This window comes from Malania oleifera, chromosome 2 (genome assembly GCF_029873635.1).
Source record: "Malania oleifera isolate guangnan ecotype guangnan chromosome 2, ASM2987363v1, whole genome shotgun sequence".
In the NCBI taxonomy this organism is placed as follows: domain Eukaryota; kingdom Viridiplantae; phylum Streptophyta; class Magnoliopsida; order Santalales; family Ximeniaceae; genus Malania; species Malania oleifera.
In genome coordinates this window covers 89,482,361-89,505,598 of record NC_080418.1, presented here as the reverse complement: position 1 = coordinate 89,505,598, position 23,238 = coordinate 89,482,361, and the positions used below count along the sequence as shown (strand labels likewise).

The 23,238-nt window shown below is 34.0% G+C and overlaps 1 protein-coding gene across 2 annotated transcripts; it reads left to right on the top strand.

Moving 5' to 3' along the window:
* Positions 1–2,874: 2,874 nt before the first annotated feature.
* On the top strand, positions 2,875–4,575 carry LOC131147822 (HVA22-like protein f). Of its 2 annotated transcripts, XM_058097413.1 has the most exons (5): positions 2,875–3,017; positions 3,554–3,580; positions 3,730–3,852; positions 4,005–4,251; positions 4,355–4,575. In XM_058097413.1, exons 1-5 carry the CDS (start codon positions 2,971–2,973, stop codon positions 4,385–4,387), a joined length of 477 nt encoding a protein of 158 aa, XP_057953396.1. In that variant the 5' UTR covers positions 2,875–2,970; the 3' UTR covers positions 4,388–4,575. The 2 variants fall into 2 exon arrangements, with proteins under 2 accessions (XP_057953396.1, XP_057953397.1); XM_058097414.1 differs by lacking the exon at positions 3,554–3,580 and having other exon boundaries at positions 2,879–3,017.
* Positions 4,576–23,238: the final 18,663 nt, after the last annotated feature.

Here is a 23,238-nt window from a genome sequence, read left to right as displayed (position 1 = left end):
AAAAAAATTTATTTAACTAGATAAGAAGCTTGATTCCTTCAGTGGATGCCCCTAAGTTTGATTATGAAGGATGTCTTTTTAGTAGGCATCAGTAATGAATTAGGACTTTATGAATATTAGTGCTTAGACCTAGAGTGATGACTAAACTATGGTTAAGGCTTTTATATTCAAAAATGAGTTTAGGTTTAAATAATATATATCGAGATGGACTCCCTAAAGCTCAAATATGTGCAATGGACAAAATATGGTTAACTTAAGATTTGTATATTCAAGTATGAATTAAGCATTGAGAATAATATGTCAGGCACACTTGCCTTGTCCATTTGGAAGTGGATTTTATTTGAGTATTCTATAGCCGATGTTTTCATATTTTATCCAATTATTGTGATATAAATGAGTTAAGTTCAGATTGGATATCTTGCTTGAATTTCTAATAATCTTAGTTTTCAATATAGTGTATAGTGAATGCATATACTAAGATTTGGAATTTTAAGCATGCACCACTTCCCAATCCTATGGTCATCACAACCCTTAAACCTAATCCTAAGATCTAAGGAAGCATAAAATAATTAGGTTATATCTATTTGACTCTGGTCTTCCTTAGGTCCTAAGGGGTTTGCCTTCATAATGACCCACATCATTTCTTTGTCTATACATTTGGCATTTCTAAGTTGGATACACCCTTTCATTTTACAAGATAAGCGAAATTTATATGCATGTGACATATTATACTTACTTGTTTTATTTTTATTTGATGACGTATGACTGTGGGACTTATAATATGAACCCTTTTTTGAAAAATTAATTTCTTTTGGCTCTTAAGGGTTTATTATGATTATTCTTTTCATATTCTACTTTGGGTGCAACACTAGAATAATCATTTACTTCTTTCTTTAAGCAGATAATTTTCAATATCTTTTCAATCTTTTTCTTTTCTAATGTGGTATCATAAGCTTTCAATTCTTTTAATTGTTTTTCCACCTTCTTATTTTCCTGTTTCAAGATTATTTTCTGCTTAGACATCCTAACTAGAACCTTATGCATTTTCAATAAAGTATTTTCTAGTTTTTCAAGAGAGGACATGCTTTCATCATTGAATTCAACATATGATTCATCACAAGATTTTTCACAATAAACATCGCATGAATCATTAATAGCATTATCATAAGAAGTATCATATGAATCAGTGCATGAATTATTGATAGTATTATTACTAGAAACAATAGATGATTCATCATATGGAATATTACAGAATTCAGCACAATAATCATCACATGCATCATACAATGAAGGAGTTTGAGATACATGTACCTCCTTATCGACTATTGTAGTTAAGCAACAAGTTGCTTTCTCCTGATCATTTGTAGCCAAGCCAACTAGAGAATTGATCTTCTTTTCTCTGGATTCTCCATATTTTCTTTCCAGCTCATCCCATATATCTTTTGCACTTTTACATGCCATAATCTCAGTAAAAATGTTAGAATCTAAAGCACGATATATCATGTCCATTAACTTAATATCATTTTCATCAAAGGGCATTTGAATTCCATTAACAATCACCCGCTAGGTCATCCAATCCATTGATTTTATAAATACGTTCATTCTAATTTTTCAGGTGGTGTAATAAACACCACAAAATATAGGAGGCCTAGAGGGTGACCGTCCCTCTCCGAATTGGAATACACCAATGTGAGTCATTGCGATATTTTACAAAAGCTGTTAAGCCAAGTGCAACGAGACTCTGATACCAATTGTTGAAATTGGTGCACTCCCAAGAGGGAGGTGAATTGGAGATTTAAAAATTCTTTATAAGTTCAACTAATCCAGCAACAATATTACACAACCTAGGGTCTTTCTAAGGTCGAAGCTTTTTAACTTAGCCAAAAAACCTAGCGTCGGTCGACCGAAGTCTTGTCTAATGTCATTTGATTAACCTACGGTCTGTCTACAACATTACTGAGCTTACAGTCCTACTATGCATGCAGTGAATTAATTATTACCGACTTTGGTTTGATAAATATTACAGACCCAAATAAAAATAAATATAAAATACAAGTGTTAAACATTTTAGGTCTTCATTTCCCTTCAAGCCTCCATACGACGCCATATGATTTTGCCAAGACATGCAAGACTAATCTTGCACACAAACTCGACAAACATTAAATACCAAGTTTTTTGTCATAATCAAAATGGGATATGACCTATAAGGTCAACATTGATAATTAACTAAACAAAAAAGAATAATTATAAGTATTTTAAATAGAAAATCATAATTTAAAAGTTGCATATAGTTATTAATATTTTTACTAGAAGAAGTCATATATTATGTTTTTATAAGTTAAAAATAATAAAATGTACTTATTAAATTTCTTATCTGTAATGATATATAAATATTAAAGTTAATATTTTGTATAATATTAATTACATCATTTCATCATGTCCATATCATTTCTTATATTTTTAATTTTTTTTCTTGTCCTTACGTCCACATGATGCCATAATAGTATCTTATTTCGATGTTTAATAACTTTGAATATTCATACTTTAATATTTATAAACTAGATCATGAAAATATATTATCAAAATTTTAAGAAAACATAGAAACATTATTAGCAATTATAAACATATTTACACAATATTACTCACATGCAATTATAAACATTAGTTGGAGAAGGCAGAGCCTATATCTGACCTTTTTGGAATTGTAGCGTCTACGTAGTTTCAAGTCATGGATACTCCTTTCCTTTTCTTGCGGCCGAGGGAAAGAAGACTTTGGCTAGTCCAGCAGATATCCTTTTCTTTTCCAATCGCCAACACACCAGTCGCCGGTTGTGTTGTTTATTAATTAGGCTTGGGGATTTGTCATGTACGTACTTCACCCGCGCCATCATCTTAGATTATCTGAAGCATTTTCTCATTCATAATTATTCAACCAGAAAGAAATTAAGAGGTAGCAGCAGGCATTCCAACATGGGTCTTCTTGGGACGATTGCAAGACACATGGATGCGTTGGTGGGGTAAGTACCTTAAATTACATTTCTCACCGAAAAGATACCAAAGAAATATATTGTTAATTAATTTCATTTATATGATATACTATATGTATATATATATAGATATTACATACTTAATTCGATTTTTTTTCTATTTTAAAATAATATATTAAATAATACCCTATTCGGGAAAATATTTTTCGGAATGACTGATGTAATCTCGCTATTTGATCCAACGAGATTTGTCATGTGTCATTCAATCGAATGGATGTCATTTAAAATCGTCATTTAAACTGCTCCTGATGCGTGGTTAAGCAAATCTTATTTGTCACACGTGAGGAGCAGTTCAAATGACGATTTTAAATGACATCTATTCGATTGTGTGACACGTGACAAATCTCGCTGGACCAAGTACGTTAGAGTCATTTCGGAAAATATTTTCTCTAATAGGGTATTATTTAATATATTATTTTAAAATAAAGACAAGTCGGGAAAAACTCCACTTAATTCACTTTCAATTTAACTTCTGCCATTTTGCATGGATTGTGACTGCCACCCAGGCCGACAGTGATGCTTCTTTTTCCATTGTAAGTACAAATGCAAAGAGGAATTTCCATTGTTTTACATCAAAATCAAGATTGATTATGGCCAGTTAAAAAACTGAAAATAAGGCATGTGATGATGCATGCCAATAATTGAATTAATTAACTTCATGCGTGTATGATTTTGAACACAGATATGCCTCAATGCGAGCCATCGAGAGCCCATCCACGGTGGATGATCAACAGTGGTTGACATATTGGATTTTATACTCGTTTCTAACCTTATTTGAGCTCTCCTGTTGGAAAATTCTGGCTTGGTAATCACTTTACCTGACAGATAAACTTTAGCATACCTGCAAGCCTTTTTATTTATTTATCTATTTTATTTTTCATCCCAGCAGTTCAATTGTACTGGGTACTTTTGTTGTTCCTTATTGAATGATGAACGGATCCCATTTTTTTATGTCAGGCTTCCATTTTGGCCATACATGAAACTTTTGTTCTGCCTGTGGTTGGTTCTGCCAATTTTCAATGGGGCAGCTTATATATATGAGAAATTCGTGCGCAAGTACATCAACATTAGGGGCCAACTGAGCTCTAACTATCCCGAGGGGCCCAAGAAGGCTCTGCAGATGTTGAGCTTCGATGCCAGGAAGAGCGTCGAGCGCTATATAACCAAACACGGACCAGACGCCTTTGATAAGGTTGTCAAAGTGGTAAGAATGCTATCAGTCATTCATTCATTCATTCTCTCTCTCTCTCTCTCTCTCACTGAAGTGCTGATGAATTGATATATTGATATTTTTGAGTTGATTGCAGGCTGAAAAAGAAGCAAGAAAACAACGAGATTAATTAAGCTTTTCCAGAGTTCTCGTTGCCTTCATCTGATTTAGACTGGCTGTGCCCCCGTACACATGGGAATTGCTTATATACCAAAGCTGTGTTTTCTGTCTGTAAAATGGTATATGCTACTGCGATCAAAGAAATATTAAAACTAAAAATTTAAAGAAGAATGCGCTTTTATTCTTCCGACGAACTACAATCCATGGGTGTAAGCGATAGATGTATAATGAATATTTCTCCTTTCGTACTTCAGCAATGAACTATGAAGCTTGAGTATTGAAAAAGAAACTGATCCCTAAAATTAACGAGTAGAAAGTAGGTCTAAATGATTTCCCTTCCAGAGCATAACAATGAAATCTACCCGCCAAGCCATATCTGCCGACTGCACCTGTTAAAAAGACGACAATAAGCTATTACTTTGCAAACTTCTTGACTAAACTGTTTTTCAGTAATAATTGATAGCATTGTAGCAGTAAATAACTTTCGTTTAGATACCAAACATGATTTGAGATGAGTGTTAAAAATTTGTTAATTAATTATGTTGTGAAAAACCCAAATTGCACAGCTGAATATATTTATGTAGGATCAAATACACAATGCAGTAAATGATGAATATACAGAACAATTTACAACCACAACAAGTAAATAAAAGTAAGAACAACAAATAATATAAGGAATTATGTGGTTCGATAATACCTATATCCACAAGAGCAAACAATAAGGATTCACTATCTTTTGGGGCGAATTACAAGAACAATACATCAATCCTCTCAACTCTTACAACCATCTCTCTACAAATGCATTTGATATGACATATAAGTAGAGTTCCCGAAGGTTTTTCCTCCAAACCTCAACCATATTAATGTCCACCTTTCAAAATTTGAAATTTGCATTGGGTATCTCGAGTCAAACCGTTGACGGTTTCCCCTACTACTGCTTGATTTCTTTCATGTTTTCCTTTTGTGTATGCTTCCCACTTAGTATGTGAGCCACATTTCACAACAATCTCCACCTTGAAGAACATACGCCCCTTAGGAGAAACTGAAAATATGAATCCATTGCTCTACCTTGAACTTAGGACATTACGTTGAGACCGCTGCCCATTTAGTAACTGGAGACAAACACCAAGTCCAAGCAATGCTACTTGAAGTTGCCGATGACAACTTTGACTTCTACCATCAACCCCGATTCAGTTATAAATGCAACAACCTAAGACTGCACCCTAGGTGTCCAACAAGGCATTCTCACAATAGTAAACACAAAACCTACTGTAAGCCTTCTGTCACCAAAGTCCTTTGCATAGTCTTCAACAAATCTCATAATTGACGGTCCACTCCGTTACTTGCCGAAACACCCTATTGCACCATCATGGGAGGACCTTTGACATATCCCAGACATCACAGTCTATCCTTGGGATCGAGCAGTGGACATTTTATATCGATTCTCCACAGAATCCCTATGAGACGACAAATAAAGTCTCCCTGCGAATCTATCCACAAAGCCACCCTTAGATAACATCAATCTCCCTGCAGCTCTATCTACAAAGCCACCTGAGATAACACCAATCTCCCTGCAGCTCTATCTATACGAATATTCAAACCAAGACCCTTATTGGTTGTACTCAACACATTCATGTAAAAACCTTTCAACAAAGTTCCCAACTGATTAGCCTTAGTCAAAGTCTACCCAGCCAATAACTTGTCATTCACATACAACAGATGCATCACTCCCTTACATCCTATAACCCTCTTCCCCACTAGAAGCCTCACAAACTCCCACACCTGGTTGTTATGCAATACTTCAATTTCCTCCATCATAATACTCATCCTTTTATTTTTCCCTTTGATGGAAACTGCAACTTGAAAAATGGTAGGAACCTTGCTGCTGGTAGTAATAAATGCATAAAATACCAGAATGCCAAATTTATACTTGAGTGCTGGTATGATAGTGCACCTGGGTCCATTGTGATCCTACTGGTTTCCTGAGCTGAACCTCCCTACAATATGAACTATGTCATCTCTGCCTTTAGTCTGTTACTCCACCTGCATCACATGCCCATTTATACTGTGATACTGTTAACCCGAGATAGAACTCCCTACATTTCTCCCATGAGTATCTAACTCCACCTAAATTACATGTTTGCTACTAATGTATTTTTCTAGCATTTATTTCTCTTCCTTTACATGAGTACGCTGCCCTATGACTTTCTCACCAAAAGTAATGTCCTCGATCACCCCTTTTTTGGCCACAGGATCACCTAGCTTGCACCCACCTTTCTTATACCCTAGAAAGATGTACTGTTTAGACATAACACCAAGTCTATATCCTCTATCACTAGAATAGTGCACCAGTGGACATCCACTCACACCCAAGTAGTCTACCACAAAACTTGCCCACAATTCACCTGCAACTCTCCCATCTAGTGATACCTTTGGCGATCGATCAGACAAGAAATGTGCCATACTCACTAACTTAACCAACAAGTACCCTACAAGCCATATATATAACCTGTCATGCTCACAAAACTCCTTGAATAAAACCAGCGTACTTAGTCCCAATGTCTGACTTGAGAATCTCTCTCTCGGTTTGGTTCTTCACCTCAACCACAAGTTAAAACTTAGTAAACATCTCAGACTTGTGCCACATGAGATACACCAAAACCTTTCGTGATAAACCCACGAAAAACATATGGCTGTCCCGTGATGCTATCCTCATCGCTTCCCAAACATTTGAATACATGTAGTCACCCATATGCCTTAATCGCATATGGCACATAACATCTGACTTAGACTTTACAGCTACAGCTCCACCGACAACTATATTACCCTGTAGTGCATAGATATTACCTGCTACCTTTTGTCCTCTCATCACCATCAAGTTGCAATCACTTTCTTTTATTTCCCCACTTTTAGACTTTTAACTATATCCATTACAATCTAAAGTGCCCAATGAAATTACATTCTTCCTTAGGTTTGATACATGTCTTACATCACATAAGGTTCTCACAATACCATCATACATTTTGATTTTGACATTTCCAATACCAATTATTTTGCATGAAATATCATTTCCTATAAAAAAAACAACCAGTATTAATTAACCTGTAGGTGTTGAACCATTTTCTATTTGCTATCATGTGATAAGAGCATCTGGCATCTAGGATCCAAGAATAATTCATGAGGCACTCTGAACCCGATGAAACACATAGCATATCACCATCACTGCTCCCTAAATCTCCTTCTACTACATTTGCAGATTTTGACAGACCCTGCTGATTTTCAGCATTTCCTTTTTTCCACTTCGGATATTCTGTTCTTATGTGCCCAATTTTACTGCACCTAAAACACTTTATGTCCTTCTTCTTCCTAGAGTGCAACTGAGATCTGCTTTGGGACTTACGTCTTCCATGTTCTTAGTTAGTCTTCACCTCAAGCCCTTCACCATGTGAAACTTCATTGCTGGCCATTTTTCTTTGATGAAAACTGTGCAATGTACTTGTCACCTCTTCCAAATTCAGGCTTTCTTTGCCCCATGTAAAAGTTGTAACCAAGTTCTCAAATGAGTGAGATGCTGGTAGGGAATTAAGTAGCATCAACGCCTTGTCTTCCTCCTCGAACTTTACATCAACACGCATCAAACCACTCACAATCTGATTAAATGCGTTGATGTGCTGGGTCAAATTAATACAAACCCTCCACCATCTTAAGCCAATACAACCTTTGCTTAAGAAATAGTTTATTCGATAAAGACTTAGACATATATAGGCTTTCTATTTTATGCCAAACTGCTATTGGAGAATCCTCATCCATGACATGATACAACATGCCATCAGTTAAACATAGTTGGATGGTTGACACTACCTTTGCGTCCAATTCATTCCAACTTACTTCATCCATACCTTCTGGTTGAATTCCATATAAGGCCTTCATGATGCCTTACTGCACTAAGAGATCCTTCATCCTTCTCTGCCACAAACTGAAATTCTTGGTTCCATTAAACTTGACAACATTAAATTTTGCAGATGAAGATCTAGAGGCCATTACAACAATACTCTGATACCAATTTGTTATGAAAAATCTAAATTGCACAACAGAATATATTTGTGTAGGATCAAACACACAGTGCAGTAAATGATGAATATTCAGAACAATCCACAACCACAACAAATAAATGAAATCAAGAACTATATATAATACAAGGAATTACTTGGTTCGGCAATACCTACATCCATGAGAGCAAACAACATGGATTCACTATCTTCTTGTGCAAATTACAAGAACAATACATCAACCCTCTTAACTCTTACAACCATCTCTCTACAACTACATCTAATATGACATATAAATAGCATTCCCGGAAGTTTTCTCTCCAAACCCCAACCATATTAACATCCAACTTTCAAAATTTGAAATCTGCACCGGGTATCTCGAGCCAAATCGTCGATGGTTTTAGATAGATTACAATTTGTTTGAAATCTTGCTCCAAACCGTCAATAGTTAGAGCCTTACCATCGACGGTTTCCTCTGCTGCTGCTTGATTTCCTTCACTTTCCATTTGTGTATGCTTTCCACTCAATATGTGAGCCACATTTCACAATAAATTATTTCTATCTCTGTGCATGTTTGGTATCTAAGAGAAAGTTAATATGACTTCCTATATTGCTATCAATTATTACAGTAAAGCAGTTTAGTCAAGAAGTTCGTAAAGTAACCATTTATTGTTTGTGAATATATGTGTATTTGTGTGTCTATATACAATAAGTGTAAGAACCTAGTTTGGTACAAGACTAAACCATCAACAGTTTCAAACAGTCAATGATTTCACGAAAACCATCGACGGTTTCAGACAGGCCGAGGTCTTTAACTATGAGGAAGTCTTATTTTTTTTTTTCATAAACAAACTCTCTCTCTTAGGGCTCTCTCTCTCTCTCTCCCCCCCCCCCCTTTCCTTTAATTTGTGTCCCACTCTCTCTTTCACCCAAATTCTCTCCACTCTCGCTCTCCGATCCTCTCTCTCTCCTCTCTGATTGTTTTTCACTCTCTTCGGCAAGGTTGAAGAAAACTGGGGTTTCGTCTTTCAAATGCTGTAGACACGGTTTTAGGAACGTGGTAGGCCTATCTTCGGGAATATGCAAAGGAATTAGATTATGTCAATTTATTTTTGAAATTGAACCGATTAAAAATGAGTGTGTGGATACAGGAATAACATATCATATTTTTTGAATGAATCAGGTAGTTGAAATTATTGATTTTTTATTTATTATATTCGTATTTGCGAAAAGTTAAAGTGAGTTGGGTGATCATCTCCTTTTTCATTTGAAATATGTATTTTGAGTTAAATTAAAACTGTAGAGATGATCATAACTTTATTTTCATCAAAATATACTGAGGATACTATAATATACTTTCTATGAACAGTTTAGTATATTATGATAATAACACTCAAATGGTGACATGAGAATGACTTATTTTTATTGCATAATTAAACTTGATGGAATTTTTATGGTGTTATACGACGAACATGTGGTATTATACTGATTTCTTGAATTTTTGGGAATAATGCGGATGATGTGAATTAGACGGTTTAATACCAATCCCGTGGATGGTTGGAAAATTGTGGAAAGATTATTGCAAACTATGTGTTGAGAAAATGAGATGATTTTACTGTTTTATTATGTAAATTGCAATATATGGTTTATGAACCTTGATGGACTAGATGTGTTGAAAGCTCAGTACTGTAGCTAGTGCGAATATTAGTGCAGCCACACTGTTGTGGAAGTGTAGGCGCTGGATAGTCAATTTGGCCTAAGAAGGGTTGTGTACCCTTTTGAGTCTAGACCAGGATGTGGTAGGCATATCGTACTTACAGACGTGTTACTTTGATTTAGTCTTGGTTGGCCAACTAAGGCCAAGTCTAGTCTTTGGACCACACAACCCGATCATGAAGGTTATACATGAAGTTAGTCCAAAAAGGGAGGTTCTTTTATGCATATTTGTGGATTTATGTAAACGAGGCCAGTTATTGAGCCGAAATTATGTTTTGAAGGAAAATATGTATTTTCAATTATATAGGTGCGAGTATAATTTACAAATGTCATTTCCTTTTGTTGGCCTAACAAGACTTATGAATCTTATTTTGATGATAACAAATCAAGGTAATTTAACATGTTTTGGTTAAAGTGATGATGTTTCAAGAATTAAGCATTAGAGTTCAAGATCAAGAGTGCATTGATAGCCTACATTCCAAACAAAAGATAAAAAAAAAGGTTATGAAGCTCAAAGTCAAGATGGACTCAAAGCAAGATATACATGAAGACTTCACACTTAGAGAGTTTAAGTCTTAAGGAAAGTCTTATGTAAGTACTTCAATTTAAAATCAATACGAATGCTTTGAAGCTCTTCATGAATGATTACAAACTTAGAGACCTATTTTTAAAACCTTGGGAAACATATTTTTCAAATTTCAAATTATAGATTCCAAGATTAAAAGCTAAAAGAGTTTTCGGAAACAAAATCTTAAAAACAGTTAAAATGCATGCTCAGGTGACTGGCTAGGTTTCATAAGGCGACTGAAAAATTATATGGTTTTTAAGAAAGGCACACAGAACTGTGACAAGCGCCTCACAAATTTTTCTCAGGTGACTAAAAGTAGTCAAGCGATTGACAGAACACTGACTTTTAAAATACACTAATTTTTAACGTGACAGGCGACCAACACTTTTTGTCAGGCGACTGACCATCATAAATTTGAATTAAACAGTGTGAGAAACTTTCCAAAAATGTTTGCTCGGGCTCCAAACTTTGTAAATACTTGGCAAGTACTCCAAGTAAACTTGGGAAACAACGAATTACTTTTAGAACTCTATAAATACATGGAAGAACAAAGGATTTTCACAACAACTACAAGTAATCAAGTAATGAAAGTCTCTAATTCTCAAAGCTTTCTCACTCTTGCTAAAGTTATACTAAATTCCCGCTGATATTACCACTCGGGTCTTGTGTTCTTACCAAGCTTTTTTCCATCTAAAAGAAGAACCCAATGATTAATTTCTTGAGCTTCAAATTCATTCTTTATTAATATTTAATTTGAAGTATATTAATGCTCTAACTTGTACTAATCAGCTCTATTGTGAGAGTGTCTTTGTACACAAGAATTTGTTCTTGTTTCTTTTTTTTTTTTACGGTTCAGGTTATTGGATCGTTGTACCGAGTGTGGGGTATCGCTTGGAGAGGAGGGTTTTATCTTATTAAAGGAGTGTTGTAAAGGTTTGTTCTGCTTGTAAAGGAGTGGTATAGTGGAATCCTTAGGCGTGTTGCCTAAGGCGAGGACATAGGAGGGTGTAGCCGAACCTCGTAAAAACTCGGTGTCATTCTATTCTTTACTCTCTATTTTTCAGCACTTATAAACTGCGTGGTTGTGTACTTAATTTGCTGGGTATTAATTTGTTTTTGGGAATTGTGAAAACCATAAGGGAGTATGTTGATTGAATAATATATTGCGAAAACCACAAGGGAGTATGTTGATTGATTAATACTAAAGCTCGTTAATATATTGGTTGGTTACATACTTAATTTAAGATACTTAATTGATAACCAATATTTGAACTTTCGAAGCTTGGTTGGATTTTCTATTTTATTTCATATTGTAATATCAAGCTTACTTCATTGATTGGTTTGAATGTTGGTTGTTACAGATCAATTGTACTTGTGAAGTTGATAGTTGTGATTTATAAAATAATTCAAATTGAAAAAGGGGTTAATACTTAACTAAAAGAACTTGTGAAACAAGAATTTAAAAAAGAAAGTTTTAAAATCCCAATTCACTCCCTCTTGGGAGTACAATTTAGTTTTTCAATTGATATCAGAGTGAGGTTATAGCAAATCTTAATTTAGAAGTTATATAAAGATCTATGGCACACCTAGGCGTATCTCCCTTTACTGAGGATCAATCCTCAACTAGACCTCCTATCTTTTGTGGGATTAACTACACCTTTTGGAAACAAAGAATGAGAATCTATCTACAAACTATGGATTGGAAAGCATAGAAAGTTGTCACACATGGTGACCTTATTCCAACTAAAATTGTGGATGGTAAAGAAATGCCTAAAGAAGAAAAGGAGATGACTGAAAATGATCACAAGATGTTGCAAGTAAAGTCAAGTATTATAACCGCATTATATTGTGCCTTTGATATAAATGAATTCAATAGGGTCATAGCATGCAAAACAACCAAAGAAATATGAGATAAATTAGAAGTAACCTATGAAGGAACGTTTGACGTGAGAGACAATAGAATTGACATGCTCACTAGTGAAAATGAAGCCTTTAGGATGAACCCAGATAAAACTATCACTAGTATGTACACTAGGTTCACTCATATAATAAACTCCCTCAATGCCTTAGGGAAAAACTACTCTACATATGAGATGATTCGAAAAATCCTTAGAGGACTTCCACCAATTTGGGAGCCTAAAGCCACAACAATTACGGAAGAAAGAAATCTTAAAAATACCTCCCTAGATGAATTAATTGGATCGCTTCTCACCTATAAGATGACTATAAATGAAAAGAATTTTGAAAACAACAAACAAAAGAAATCAATAGCCCTTAAAGCTACAAAAGAAAGTTCTAGTGAAAAAGAAGATGATAATGAACTAGAAGATGATGAAATAGTATTGCTCACTAGAACACTTGGAACATTCTTCAAGAAAAATAAGAAATTCACTAGAAAGTTTAGAGGTGCAAAATCTGAAAAATGAGAAACAAGTAAAAAGGAAACTAAGAATGAACCTCCTACTTGTTACAATTGCAAAAAGGTTGGACATATTAAACCTGATTGTCCACGGCTCAAGAAAGACAAAAAGAAGAAGAAGAAGGCTATGAAAGCTACTACATGGGATGACATGAGCTCAAGTGAATCAGAGAACGAATCAAGTAAACAAGAAGTCACGAACATCTGCTTCATGGAAAAAAATGCTAAGGTAAATTATTATTCTAGCTCATCAGAAAATCAAGTGATGAATCATGTAATGACTCATGTGAAAGTATGCCATCATATAAAGAAATTCAAGCTGAGTTGTTTGCATTACATAATAGGTTTATAAAAGTAACAAAAAGAAACATAGCTTTAAAAGAAAAAAAAAAATGAAACACTCAAAAATCAACTAGAAACTTCAAAATCAGTTGAAAAAGAAAAAGAATCATACATTGATGAACTTATGAAAAAAATCAACAATATGTCTCAAGAGTTAGTAAAACTTCAAGTAAATGGTGAAAGCAAGAAAGAGTTAGAAATAAAAGACCTTAAAAGTAAAATTAAGGATAAGAATAAAATCATTTACAATTTTACAAAAGGAAAAGAGAACTTTGAAAAGTTAATTGGAACCCAAAGAATGTCATTAGACAAAGAAGGAATTGGATATAATGGAATTGAGAACAAAAAGAAAAAGAATCTATACATGAGATTCTTTGTAAAGGAGTTAAAGTATTATGCAAGCACATCTTCCACAAATATATATATGAACACACTAAGTGCTTCGTGTGTAAGAAAAGAGGACATATAAAATTTGAATGCCCATTTAAAAGAAAAAATGTTAAAGTCACGAAATATGGAAAGTCAAAGAAAATAAATCTGAAATAAAAAGACCTAAGAAGGTTTGGGTACCTAAAACTAACACATTGAATCCTTCTTGTAAGTTTGCTTTAGGACAACCCCATCAAAAGACAAATGGTACTTGGACAACGGGTGTTTAAGGCACATGATCAGAGATAAATCCAAATTCACCACACTAATTGAAAAAGATGGTGGATACGTCACGTTCGGCGATAATGTTAAAGGTAAAATCATTGGATTTGGAAAAATAGGTAAAAAACCTTCTTTGACCATTGATGATGTTTTGTTGGTAGATGGATTAAAACATAATCTTTTAAGTATAAGCCAATTAAGTGATAAATGATTTGACATTATTCTCAAACAAGACAAATGCATTGTTGAAAATAGAGAAAAACATAAATTTTGAAGATCTAAAATCTCAAGATATCATATGCTTAGTAGTCATGAAAGAAACAAGTTGGCTATGACATAGAAGACTATGACACGCTAGTATGAACTTACTATCAAAATTAGATAAAAAGAACTTAGTTAGAGGACTTCCTAGCACTAAGTTTATAAAAGATAAAATTTGTGATGCTTGTCAATTAGGAAAGCAAACTAAGTCCAGCTTCAAGAAGAAAAAACATATTTCCATTAGCAGACCCTTCGAGCTTATTCACTTAGATTTATTTGACCCTGCTAGAACACTAAGTCTGGGAGGAAAGCAATATGCTTTCATCATCGTTGATGACTACTCTAGGTTTACTTGGGTACTCTTCTTAGCTTCAAAAGATGAAGCTTGCAATATATTGATAAACTTGTGTAAAAGACTTCAAAATGAAAAAGGATACGGTGTTTTAAATATCATGAGTGATCAAGGAAGAGAATTCAATAACAAGGATGTTGATAAATTCAGCAATGAACATAGAATAAAAAACATAATTTTCAGCACCTAGAACTCCACAACAAAATGAAGTTGTTGAAAGAGAAAATAGATCCCTTCAAGAAATGGTTAGGACCATGTTAAATGACCACAAATTACCTATGTACTTTTGGGCTCAAGCCATTAATACTGCATATTATGTCATGAATAGAGTTTCTATAAGATCAACCTTAAATAAAACCCCCTATGAACTATGGAAGGGAAGAAGGCCTAACATAGCTTACTTTCATGTATTTCAATGCAAGTGTTTTGTACTAAATGATAAATAACTTAGAGAAATTTGATGCAAAATCAGATGAAGGAATCTTTTTAGGGTATGCGTTGAATAGCAAAGCTTTTAGAATCTATAATAAAAGAACACTCACTATTATAGAGTCAATTCATGTAATCTTTGATGAAGTAAATCCATTTACACAAACAATTGATATTGAAGAAGTTAAAATTGACGCTATACAAAAACTAGAAGACTTAGAAATCATAGATGTAAAAGAGGAGAAAAATGAAGAAACTCAAAATAATGATTCTACTGAGAAAATTCTGAATTACCTAAAGAATGGAAATTTGTAAGAAATCATCCAGTAGATCAAATCATAGGAGAACCATAATGAGGAGTATCAACTAGATCCTCATTGAAAAACCTATGTAATCATTATGCATTTCTATCCCAAGAAGAACCTAAGAACATTGAAGAAGCATTAAGTGATGATTCAAGGATAATAGCAATGCAAGAAGAATAAAATCAGTTCAAAAGAAATTGTTGACTTTTTGAGTCCGATCCCTATTTTGATTATGACAAACCACAACATCTCATTTGTGTGTTTAGTCTTTGAACAGATTTATGATGTAGAAGGCGCAAATGAGGGATGCAAAATGGAAGCCAAGTACCTAATAGAGCACAAATTATGGCGTATTCCATGGAGCATTAAGGAGCAGAGGCATGAAGATTTTATTTATTCTTTAAGTTGTAATAGTGATTAGGTTTCAATTTATGCATGCATAATCATATGATTTGAATTGAAGCTCTCAAAAAATGACCAAGACTTTAAATTGACCTTAGGGGCATAAACTTTTCATAAAAACATCTTTTCCAAAACAAGTTTGTTTGTTTTTTTGTTTTTTTCAAAAAACCCCTTCATGTTTCTTCCATTGCATTGATGAGCATATTTATCTATCAGTAACTCCTTATCTTAAAAAGCATCCAATATAAAAGTTGTGGTATTTTTCATTAGCTTTCTGCTAATACCAAATATGTTCAATTTGGAGTTATATAGTAAAATTGTGCAAAATACTGAAGGGTGTTCGCAGTAGAAAAAAACCCTTCATGTTTCTTTCGTCTCGTTGATGAGTGATTTTATCAATCAAAAACTCCTTATCTTAAAAAGTGCTGAACATGAACGTTGTGGAATTTTCTCTTAAATTTCTGTTAATACCAAGAATGTCCAATTTGGAGTTGTATAGAATAAGTAATGCCTAAAATCCTGAAGGGTGTCCGTGCAGAAAGCCCCCAAACGGCTGAAAAATGGCTAGTTTTCAAATTTATTGATATTTTAATACCCCAATGGCCATAAAACGGCTATATATCCAATTTTCCTGTAAATACCAAGTCTATACACTTGGAGAAGACAAAAGAAACACTTGGAAAGTATTTTTGAAAATTCTTTCATTTTTATTCATCTTTATAGTCTCTTTGAAGATCAAAATCTAATTTCTCCTACTCTTTCTTTTTGAAAATCTTTTTTGGGGAAATTCTTTTGGGTTATAAAAGCAAGGCTTGAGTATATAGTCTCTTACATATATTTTTCTTGAGAGCCTTCTTGCTATTTGTTTTTAAAGGTCAATCTTGACGAAATATTCTTCTCCCACTTTTCATTTTGAAAAATCCTTTGGAGAAAATATTTTGAGTTTTACAAGGTAGCTTTGAGCAAATCATTCCACTCTCTTATTTTTACTTGAAAAATATTTTTGAGAGGAATATCCTTACTTTACCAACCTTCAAATTTTATAAATCATTTGAGAGTGCATTGAGGTTTTTACATTGTACAACTCAGCTTATTGAGAAGCATTTCATTGTATGAAAAATTCATTTCTTATATCATTTGTATTTATGGTTCGGATTGTGAACCATGGTGAGGTAGCTACACCTTATGTGGAAGCAGCGGATTGTAAAGGGGTAGTTACGACTCATGTAAGTAGCGGATTGTAAAGGGAAGCTTCACCCTGGTAAGAAGTGGATTGTAACGGGAAGCTCTGTCCCAGTTTTAAGGAGCGGATAGTGGAATCTTTGGGTGGTTTGCTCAAGGCAAGGACGTAGGCAGGAGTTGCTGAACCTCGTTAAAAATTTTGTACTTGCCGAACCTCATTAAGGTAATTTTTATACTTTACTTTCTACACTTGTATGCTTATGTTCAATTTGTGTTGAATGTTATAATTATTTTAAATATTTGCATACATTATTATTTGTGGGATTCATGCTTGTTTAGAAAAACCTTAGGTTGTATTATACTGATTGTGGAATTAAAAAAAGAATAAATTGACCTAGAAAGAATTTTTAAATACCCAATTCACTCCCCCTCTTGGGAATACACCATAACGCTCAAAAATAGAGTATGGAAGTTAGTTTCTAGACCCGATGATCATTCAAAAATTGGAACTAGATGGGTATTTAGGAATAAAAAGGATAAAAATGGTATTGTAGTAAGAAATAAGGCAAGACTAGTAGCTAAAAGATATAATCAAGAAGAAGAATAGACTATGATGAGACTTTTGCTCCCATAACAAGAATGGAAGCCCTAAGAATGTTATTAGCCTATGCATCTCACAAAGAATTTAAAATTTATCAAATGGATGTGAAGAGTGCATTTTTAAATGGTTTTATAAATAAAGAAGTCTATGTAGCACAACCTCCTGGTTTTGAAGATATAAATAACCTTGATCATGTATTTAAATTAACAAAAGCATTATATGGGTGAAAACACACTCCTAGAGCTTGGTATGAGAGGTTAAGAGGATTCCTACTAGAAAATGGTTTTTCAAGAGGAAAGGTGGACAACACCTTATTCATAAAATCTAAGAATAAAGGTATACTTCTTATACAAATTTATGTTGATGATGTCATATTTTGTGCTACAAACGATGATTTATGTAAGGAATTTACAAAATGTATGCAAAACAAATTTGAAATGAGTATGATAGGAGAATTAAATTATTTCCTAGGATTACAAATCAAGCAAGCTAAAAATGGTACCTTCATAAATCAATCAAAATATATAAGAGACATGCGAAAGAAGTTTGACATGGAAAGTAGTAAGCTTATAGGAACACCAATGAGTACTTTCATAAGCCTTGATAAAGATGAAAAAGGAAAACCAGTTGACATGAAATACTATCGAGGCATGATAGGTAGTTTGCTATACTTGACAGCTAGTTGACTGGATATAATGTTTAGTATTTGCATGTGCACCTGGTTTCAATAAGCTCCTAAGGAATATCACCAGACAAAAGTAAAAAGAATCTTAAGATATTTAATAGGCACTATTGAGTTAGGACTATGGTATCCTAAGAACACTGAATTTGAAATGATTAGTTACTCAGATGCAGATTATGCGGGATGTAAAATTAATAGAAAAAGTACAAGTGGAACTTGTCATTTTCTAGGACAATCTCTTGTGTCTTGGTTTTCCAAGAAACAAAATTCCATAGCCTTATCCACTGCTGAAGTTGAGTATGTTGCAGTTGGTAGCTGTTGTGCTCAAACACTCTATATGAAACAATAATTAAAAGACTTTAATTTAGAGTACTCAACTATACCTATTAAGTGTGATAATATAAGTGCTATAAATATTTCCAAAAATCCAAAATCACATTCAAGAACAAAACATATAGATATTAGACACCATTTCTTAAGAGAACATGTTAAAAAAGAGGATATAATTCTTGAATTTGCGAATAAAAATGATCAATGGACAGACATCTTTACAAAACCACTCTCAGAGGATCGATTTATCTCTATTAGACGTGAATTAGGATTATTACACATTAGAGAAGTTGTTTAAAACAAAAAATCGACATGTCAGGTGATTGACTCGCTACTGCCTGACGAAATTAAGCTCATTAGGCGCCTGACTCTTTGAGTGTCAGGCGATTGACAAGCGGTAGGTCATATGCTTATATACGAAAAACCCTTATTTTTTTGAAACCCTCAGCCACTTGACTCTGCTTCCTCACTCGTCTAACAAACACTCTCTTCAATTTCCAGCCTCTCCCTTCTCTTGAACCTTCGATTCTCACTTGAAGCATTTACTCCTACTTCATTTACGATCAAATACCTAGGGTTTCCATCGAGTCATCATGCCACGTACGAAGACCATAGGGAACAAAGCTTCATCCTCCAAGCCTGTTGAAGATGATGAAGTTGAAAAATGGTTGATCTCTCCACATTCCAAGCAACTATATATGAATCATCTTCGTTCCACGGATCCCATATTCGGTAAAGTTCTTGATACCTCCTTCTTTGAAACCAATTTTCGTGAAATATTTCCCAGGTTTAAAAGACTGGGATGGAAGAAATTTATCACATATCAAGCCCTTAGATATTACCCATCTTTGATCAAAATTTTTTATGCCAATTTGGTTAAAAGCGATATGGGACTATCCACCGAGATCATGGGGAATTCAATTACACATAGCCCACAATCCGTAGCTAAATTTCTTCATATTAAGCAAGGTGATTTTGACTTTCCTCCAATTGAAAAATCATGGATAATGGCTTAAGACTTCACTTCAGAAGAGTTTTAGCCATTGGTTATGAAGGAAGAAACTGTTTAGTTTGGCAATCCCTCACTTTACAAACAACTAAACCTCCAAGCTCTGGTTCTTCAAAAATGGATCACCTACAATATTTTACCATGAGCTGGATCTCATGACCATGTTACCTTTCTGGATTGTTTTGTAATGTGGTGTATTCTTAAAGAGAAAAAGTTGGATTTACCAAGTCTCATTCTTAGGCGGATGATTACAAGGGAAGAAGCTCGTCGTATTGTTCTTCCATATGGTGGGATTCTAAATTTGATATTTGCACACTTTCATCTCACCGCACCATCCTCCCCATTTGTTAAATGGGCTCACTATGACATCTTTTCTGCTGCTACCCGTAGGATGATGGGATATGAAAAATATGAACAAGGGTGGTTTTCCAAAGGAGGAAGGCAATGCTACCAACCTCCTGAACCATAACCACATATTTAGCATCCAGAACAACAGTTTGCTCCTCAGGCAGAAGATAGCCCTGCATGGTTCCTTCCTTTCTATCACCAATTCTCCACCTTCAGTAGTGATATGAGGTGTGGAGTTAAATCCATTCAAGAAAATGTTGCATCTCGACAGATTAGCTATTCCTTCCTTGATTATAGAATTGGACGTATTGAACAACATCTGGTGAGCTCCTCACACACTAGAGATCCTATGAACATTAGCTCTACACCTCCCAATAATAATGCATCTGATGAAGAATCTGAAGACAATGAAGAAGATGAAGAAAATACTAAGGATAATGATGGAACTGATAATAATGCAGCTGATGACTCTTGATATCTCCTTCTATTGTTTTTTTTTTTTTTGGTGCTATGTATCTTAGTTATCCATCTATATTTGCGTTAAAATTTCAGTTTTCTATTTCTGTACTTTGGTTTGTATCTCCAGATGTTTTTTTTTTTTTTTTACACTATGGATGACTATGAATATCTTTTGTGTGGTACATTTACCTTTGCTAAATTACTTTTATTTTTTATTGATGTCAAAAAGAGAGAAAGTTTGAGCAAAAATGAGAGCAAATTTGAGCTAAAATGCAGACTATATAAAACATATGAGATATGATATGATGATCTAATACTTGGTTGATATATTATAATGCACTAATACTTGATTATTATATTGATCTTGAAAAATAAGCTTGCATGATATTTGAAGATTTGTTTTTCAAAACATTGTTAAAAGTATGCTTATTGTAAGGGGGAGCCTTATCATGGTTCACTCTTTTTTGCTCCTTATTTTTCATCATCAAAAAGGGGGAGATTGTTGGCCTAACAAGGCTTACGAATCTTATTTTGATGATAACAAATCAGGGGAATTTAATATTTTTTGGTTAAAGTGATGATGTTTCAGGAATTAAGCATTAGAGTTCAAGATCAAGAGTGAATTGATAGCCTACATTCCAAACAAGTGATCAAAAGAAAACTTAACAGATCAAGTTTGTCAAATGTCATGAAAGCTTAAAGACTTCTGAAGCTCAAAGTCAAGATGAACTCAAAGCAAGATATACATGAAGACTTCACACTTAGAGAGTTTAAGTCTTAAGGAAAGTCTTATGTAAATACTTCAATTTAAAATCAATATGGATGCTTTGAAGCTCTTTAGGAATGATTACAAACTTAGAGACCTATTTTTAAAATCTTGGGAAACATATTTTTCAAATTTCAAATTATAGATTCCAAGATTAAAAGCTAAAAGAGTTTTCGGAAACAAAATCTTAAAAACAGTTAAAATGCATGCTTAGGTGACTGACTAGGTTTCATTAGGCGACTGAAAAATTATATGATTTTTAAAAAAGACACATAGAACTGTGACAAGCGCCTCACAAATTTTTCTCAGGTGACTAATAGTAGTCAAGCGATTGATAGAACATAGTCAGGCGACTGACAAAGCATTGGCTTTTGAAATATGCTGATTTTTAACGTGACAAGTGACTGACGCTCTTTGTCAGGCGACTGACCTTTGTAAATTTGAGTTATAATAGTCTAAGAAACTTTACAAAAATGTTTGTTTGTGCTCCAAACTTTATAAATACTTGGGAAATACTCCAAGTATACTTGGGCAACAAAGAATTACTTTTAGAACTCTATAAATACATGGAAGACCAAAGGATTTTCACAACAACAACTACAAGTAATCAAGTAATCAAAGTCTCTAGTTATCAAAGCTTTCTTGCTCACTCACTTTGCTGAAGTTATACTAAATTCATGCTGATTCATGCTGATACAACCACTCGGGTCTTGTGTTCTTACCAAGCTTCTTTAAATCTAAAAGAAGAACCCGGTGATTAATTTCTTGACCTTCAAATTCATTCTTTATTGATATTTAATATGAAGTATATTAGTGCTCTAACTTGTACTAATCAACTCTATTGTGAGAGTGTCTTTGTACACAAGAATTTGTTCTTGTTTCTCTTTTTTTGACGGTTTAGGTTGTTGGTTCGTTGTACTGAGTGTGGGGTATCGCTTGGAGAGGAGGGCTTTATCCTATTGAATGAGTGTTATAAAGGTTTGCTTCGCATATAAAGCAGTGGTATAGTGGAATCCTTATGTGTGTTGCCTAAGGCAAGGACGTAGGTGGGTATAGCCGAACCTCGTAAAAACTCGGTGTCATTCTATTCCCTACTCTTTTTAAATTTCAACACTTATAAACTACGTGGTTATGTACTTAATTTGGTGGATATTAATTTGTCTCTGGGAATTGCGGAAACCATAAGGGAGTACATTGATTGATCAATATATTGCGGAAACCACAAAGGAGTACGTTGATTGATTAATACCAAACCTTATTAATATATTGGTTGGTTACATACTTAATTTAAGATACTTAATTGATACCAATATTTGAACTTTGGAAGCCTGGTTGGATTTTCTATTTTATTTCATATTGCAATATCAAGCTTACTTCATTGATTGGTGTGAGTGTTGGTTGTTATAGATCAATTGTACTTGTGAAGTTGATAGTTGTGATTATAAAATAACTCAAATTGAAAAAGGGATTAATACTTAACGAAAAGAACTTGTAAAACAAGAATTTAAAAAGAAAATTTTAAAATCCCAATTCAACCCCCCTCTTGGGAGTACACTTTAGCTTCTCACCTTTAAAGTTAAATTGATGGATGTATTTTGTTTACACTGAAACTCATTGTTGGCCTAACTGGGCTTTTCAATCTTGTTTTGATGATAACAAAATGAAGGATGCTTTAACATGTGTTGTTGAGTGGTTTTTATTTCAAGTCTAAGTAAAAGGACACTCACGGTTGATCATGGAAGTAAGCTAAAGATCTATGTCAATATAGTGAAAGCTCCTCAGAATATTGAAGTAATGAACGACAAATGAAGAGCTTAAAGGCCAAGCAAATCTTGAAGTCAAAAGTGAACCTCAAGAGGCTGCAAGACTTAGTAATTAAGGAGATCATGGTTAGAAGGATATTTGTAAGTGCTTCAAAGTCTTTACTATTTAGATATGTGAAGTTCCTTAAGATACAAAGACTTAAAGACCAGCATTTGAAAGACTTTTG